General features: G+C 36.1%; 1 protein-coding gene across 4 annotated transcripts; it reads right to left on the bottom strand.

The window, feature by feature from the left end:
* Positions 1–5: 5 nt before the first annotated feature.
* Positions 6–5,766, bottom strand: LOC123867356. Of its 4 annotated transcripts, none has more exons than XM_045909353.1 (3): positions 5,726–5,766; positions 3,776–5,627; positions 6–2,613 (listed from the first exon to the last, which is right to left on the bottom strand). In XM_045909353.1, the coding sequence occupies exon 3, from the start codon at positions 2,601–2,603 to the stop codon at positions 1,209–1,211; it is 1,395 nt and encodes a 464-aa protein (XP_045765309.1). In that variant the 5' UTR covers positions 2,604–2,613; positions 3,776–5,627; positions 5,726–5,766; the 3' UTR covers positions 6–1,208. The 4 variants fall into 4 exon arrangements, with proteins under 4 accessions (XP_045765309.1, XP_045765312.1, XP_045765311.1 ...); XM_045909356.1 differs by having other exon boundaries at positions 3,776–3,857; positions 4,323–5,758; XM_045909355.1 differs by having other exon boundaries at positions 3,776–4,239; positions 4,323–5,758.
* Positions 5,767–6,293: the final 527 nt, after the last annotated feature.

Below are 6,293 nucleotides of genomic sequence, written 5' to 3' on the forward strand. Positions count from 1 at the left end.
AACCTTAGACAGATAATGTTATCTACATGTGGTGGTTTTTCGACATCTTTCAACCAAATAAATCTCGTTACGTCGCGATCCTTTTCATGTAATCCTATTTGAAGGAAAGCCTTCTCGACATCTGCTGATAAAGCAATGTTATGACTTCGAAATCTAATAAGTATACATGTTAAATCTTCTAACATCAATGGACCGCAATACAGACATTCGTTCAAACTTTTATTGCCTTTAATTTTCGATGAGGCATCATAGACAATCCTAATAGGTTTATTCTTCTGAGCAACGCAATGATGTGGTAGATAATGTACTGGATGTTCTACACGGGTCTTGTCTAATACTTCTTCGACTATTCCTTTCGATATTTGTTCCTGTATAGCATCATTATAGGACTTTAGGGTTTCCTTATCTAACCGCTTGACTAAATTTACTAAACGACCATATGCTAATCCATAGTTAGGTGTTAGTGACGGTGGGTATTCGTTCCACGGCCAACTGACATGATATCTATTGTTAATTAATTTAGTAGTCTCGTTGAATTTATGAATAGCCTCTTCCTCTCGTGTAATTTTAGGTGAATCGGTTATGCCAATTGACTCTAGTTCCCACAAGAATGCTATACTTCCTTGATCTAAAGGCATGTCAGGTTTGTTAAATTTAAAATCTATCTCTGTTTGAAAATATGTGATAACTGACATGTGTTGTTCTTCTATATCTCTACGTGGACCCTGACCTGATAGTATCCATCCGAACTCAGAATCTACTAGGTATAAGTCTTCACTTATTCGTATTTTCTCTGGATGAAGAAACGAATAATAATAATCATTTCCAATAAGAATATCAACTTGATCTGTTAACGATCCGTCATCTGCAAGTTCTACCTTGTGTTTCCAATTGTTAAGTTCTTCAGCATAGGGTACGCTTTGAGAAATCATAGGCACAATGTTTGCATAAATGATTTTTCCTTTTTTAGATTTAGTCTCTAACTCTAGTTGAACTACTGGACTATTAAATTCTCGAGGACTTCTTGAACCAAAAGTATAGACAGACAAATTTTCATCCTTCTCTATTGATAAATTTAATTTTTTCGCAATTTTTTGGGTAATGTAAGATCTCTGAGAGCCTGAATCGAATAGTATACGACATCGTGTCTGTTTATCTTTGTTCCTATCTCCTCGTGCCATCACTACTGCTGTTTGAAGAACCGTATGTCATCTTCTGTCAACCTCTGTTAGAGTGGTAGTTTCGGTTTTAGATGGAAATTTCTGAGGACACAATGCTCTGTGATGTAGACCACGTTTTTTACAATAATAGCAAGAATTTTTATCGTTATAGCACTGCGCGATCCGATGATTTCTCATGAGACAACCGTAACATCTGTCTCCTAACCGTGACTTCCGTTCCTTGGCTGTTTTATATTTATCACAAAGGTCGTTGTAGTGATCGCCTTTGCAAAACACGCATGATACCTTCATCCTCTTCGAGACAACCTCACCCTCTGTCGTATTACTTCCCTTTGATGTTGTATCTTCCCTCCGTTCTTTACGTTCTTCCCATTGTGAAAACCGTCTCTTACGAAATCTTCGAGGTTCCATTCTCTCAACAGGTGTTTGCCAATTATTTTTTCTAATTTCTCTTCTAGGTGGTATCCTATCCTTTCTGTAATGACTTCTTCCTCGATTTTCCTGAGTTACATGTAAAGTTTCAACTGTATAATTTTCCACTTCCTTAGTGTTGCTTCCATTAGTAATTCTATTAGCATCTTCCCTAGCCGTGATTATTTTTTCCAATTCCTTTCGTATTTCGCTTATGGAATCATCTTTGGTTTTCAATTTCAACTCGTAAATAAGATCTTCAGGAAATTTACTGAATATGAGATGACGTAAATGGTTGTGGTTTACGTTTTCTCCTAGTGACTCAAGAACTCTCAAATGTTTCTCTATATCGTTGAGCGCTCCTCGACATGACGTTATTGTCGAATCGGTTGTAGCCACCTTCGAAAGTGCCGAGTAATGAGCATCAACTAGATGAGAATCCTTTCCATATCTTTCTTTAAGAGTTTTAATCGCAATGCTGTAGTTCTTATTCGTTGTGTCAAGACCTTCGATAGCCTTTCTTGCTTCTCCTTTCAACGAGGATTTAAGATATAATAATTTGTCCACTTCTGTTATATTTCTCTTGTCGATATTCGACTGAAACTGATCCCAAAATTGATGCCAGCTTAATATATCCCCTTCAAATTCTGGAAGATTCAGTTTAGGTAGACGACATGATGTTATAGTATCAGCTGTCCTATTTGTCGATGAAATCTCCGTTTTATTCTGGAATATTTTTAATTTTACAATTAGTTCCGCTAAACTTTCTTCCGCCTTGAGCTGAATTTCACTAATTTCACTAATTTCATCCACTTCGGGAACATTTACCATCCTGAAGTAATTATTTAAATCATCGTTTAATCTCGTCGATAGGTTTTGCAATTTAGTCTTGATTACTTCTGCATTGTAGATTAAGTCATTGTTCAGAGAGCCGAGACTAAGAGCTTGATTCGAGAGAGTTTCTATTTGAGTGGCGAGAAGTTTCAGTCTTGTTAATAATAGTTCATCCATAATGAATATTCTGGAACAGATATTAAGATTGGCTTGTCTAATCATCCGTTCATATCTAGATCCTTATAGCACTTTTAACCTTTTACTATGTCATTACTTATATGCCCGCCTAGCAGATACTCTTCCACTGAGTTACACCCCCCTTAACATACAAATCCAAACATCAAGGTATTCCTTGTTATGGATAAATAATACTTAAGTATAAATACCAACGTCAAAGTAATGAATAAATACCAATGTCAAAGATCAATTCTTATTTTAAAGAGTTTTAATAGGATTAAACTATCCTTTCATAACCTATTGTAATAGTATATGTAATATGCTATGATAATAATTGAAGTGTAAAAAATCATTTCAAATTTCATAATCCTTATACACATATCAACTTAAAGTTCAAATTCAAATTCAAAATAATTTTTATTCAATTAGACTTTTACAAGTCAAATGAAACTTAATATTGTCTCAAGATATCAAAGGAATAAAATCTTCACTTGTCAAACTTTATGTGTATTCTCTCATCTTAATAAAGCATAATTACTTATCCATTTTGTCTCAAAAAGGGAATTGTATAAATGCACTCAATCTATTATGATTTACAAGTTATTTCAGTCAAATGAAACTTAAAAGGTTCATGTTTCATACACATTCAACTATCAAGTAAGATTACTTCCTCTATAATGTTTAAAATAAATTCAAAAGGATTTTCTCCTTAAGAATCTAACCTCACTCTTTACTAATTATCTAGGTACTCAACTATGTACTAGAATGATACAAGGATTCCTTTACTCAAGCTAAACAAGAACCTAGGTGTGAGTTTTGTTAAGTCAAGTTTCATTCCTTTCAAATATTAAATCTCAATACAGTAATTTAAAGATCCTTTTAATAAGGTGAATATGCAGAATCTAATAATTTTTTAGTTCAATAAGCCTATCACAAACCATAAGAAACCACATTTCTCTCCCATACCTACAATATCAAATTGTATTTCAAACTTAAATAATCTTTTTTATATATTGATAGGTTCTATCCAACTAGCTAAGTAAGTAGTACATACCTACTTATTGATTTGATAAAAAGAGTATTTGCACCTCTAATTAACTTTTTCTCGATAAATAACAAGACATTTAAGGTTTTTATAGTTAATACACGGCCTGTGCTTCTATCGTACTTACCACTTGCTTACTGTCATCAAAGTTAAATGATAATGATTGAACTTCTTTTGCAATTAATCACTTTGGGTAATTCGATTTCCAACTGAAAAGTAATTATGTACTTTATAATATCAAGTAATTTAGATAAACTTCGATCTATTCTCAAACACTTCTTATACATACATAGCTAGACGCCATTAACACTTTACTCATCTTTCCCCGTTACTTATCTAGTAAATACGCACTTACTTTGTTGAAAATTATTATTTCCATCCATTAATTGAATAAATCTGATATATATATATATATTCAATAATTCGTTTCACATAAATTGTACTTTAAATTTTTATTGTTCAAGAAGTAGGTATACCGGAGGTAAGACACTAAGACACTTCTCTTTGACGCCATTTTGTATAATTTGTTATGTCACTATGTGCTGTGTTGTGTCATGTTGGTATCACCTGTTTGCTTGTTCTATGGTCTATCTACAACAAATTAAAGCGGGAAATTCAAACTTTCAACTAACAGCGTGCCCGTCGCGTCTCTGAAACCAATGTTGCCAACTTACCTGGACTAATTTCTTTCTCCTTTTTTGAATTTTAAGTTGGCTCTGCTCCCACACGACTTTCGTTGGCGCTCAGAATGACCTATACTGCCACCTATTAGTTGGAAGGTCAAGTTCTTACATTTTAACACCAATATAATATTTATACCGAATTGTACTTATAATAAACAATCATAATCATCGCTCAACAGCGACATTACTGCACACTTAAATTTTCATTTCACTTACTAAATGAAAGAGTAGAAAGGACTTGATATACTATTAACTACTTTACTATCGCTTAGGCTGAGTGTGACTCCATACACTGAAAACTCTGGTTTCTCAGCCAGATCCCAGCACTTCTCCACCATGTCGGGAACCCCTCCTAACTTCTACTTCATCTGCTTCGCCTTTTATTTCTCTTTATATGAACCATACTATTCGTCAGAAGTGAGAGGGGTTACCGAATTCGTACATATTATAGGAGTCACGCTCACCTTTATCTGTTTCCTTGTAGGTCGGTCGTTCACTGTCGACCCCCGTACGTCCTTTCTATTCCTTGCATCGTTCAGACTGTTCCAGCTCGTCTCTCAGTGACCTGTAGGGTTACACAAACTATGATTTCACCGTAGGTGAAATCTCTAAGACCTAGACCATGGGGCAATTCTCTATCTTGGTATCTATAGGTTAGGAATGTGTGCATCTCTCTCCCACCCAGCGATTGGGACCCTCCAATATATATTCTATTCACCGATTTAAAGGTTACTTCGGCTGGCTATGGTTCCTCGGAACCATCGCTGGTGACAGAATGCCCGGCTGACCTCGCGCTACTGAGCGAGTCTAACGCCCTCTCTGTCTACCTTGCTTGTACCGTCCTTCTCATAGCGTATGCTGTATATTCAAGGATGTCGGTACCATCCGTCTCATAGCGTATGCTGTATATTCAATGATGTCGGTACCATCCGTCTCATAGCGTATGCTGTATATTCAATGATGTCGGTACCATCCGTCTCATAGCGTATGCTGTATAATCAATGATGTCGGTACCATCCGTCTCATAGCGTATGCTGTATAATCGGTCCCAATGGCTTGTGATGAGAGGTACACACATATATCCACTAACAAACTAACAATGGGTGCGCAACCATTACACGTGGGACTTTTATATCTACAAGTTAACCGGGAATATCTAACACATAGAAAATGGTCTAAATATGAAATAGCCTAGGTACTTAGCTTTGACTTCACCATCCACACGAACACTGGAACGGGTTTAATCCACGTGCTCGGTGCCTCGCCATTTCGAGCCGCAGCAACCATTTTGAGTAACTAGATGAAAATGAATGTACTTTTACAACTGTATCCTTCCGGTATACCATAGACAAATTAACTTCTCTGCCATAGACGAATGTTGCCATAATATTTACCTTTATTCTGATTACTTCGCGAATGGGTAACTTCGCGACACTCATTTAGCGTATTGTCACACTGACAACATATTATCGCACTGTAAAAAATCGCTGTACCGAAAGATACTGTGACTGATGCTGCTGTAAAAATGTGTTACGATTCCTTTCATCATTCTCCCTGGAAAGAGGATAGCACTAGAATAGTTTAATTCAGAGAATTTGCACAATATATTTACATAAATAGTGTGATTGTAATGTTTTTTTTTTTATTTTTTATTCACTATAGGTAAGCGCTTGACCACAATCACACCTGATGGAAAGTGATGATGTGGTCTAAGATGGGACGCGTTTACCTAGAAGGTGCCTATTCACTCTTGTTTTAAAGATACCCGGATTGTAATTGGTAGGAAACACTGATCGCGGAAGAGTATTCCAAACCTTAGCCATGCGTATGAGGAATGAAGACGCAAAACGTTTCGTGCGTGTAGATGGAATGTCGACGACATAAGGATGGAAACTCGCCCGACGTCTTGCGGTTCGGTGGTAAAATGGTGAAGGGGGGACAAGATCGAAAAGTTCCTGTGCA

This window comes from Maniola jurtina, chromosome 8 (assembly GCF_905333055.1).
Source record: "Maniola jurtina chromosome 8, ilManJurt1.1, whole genome shotgun sequence".
Lineage (NCBI taxonomy): Eukaryota > Metazoa > Arthropoda > Insecta > Lepidoptera > Nymphalidae > Maniola > Maniola jurtina.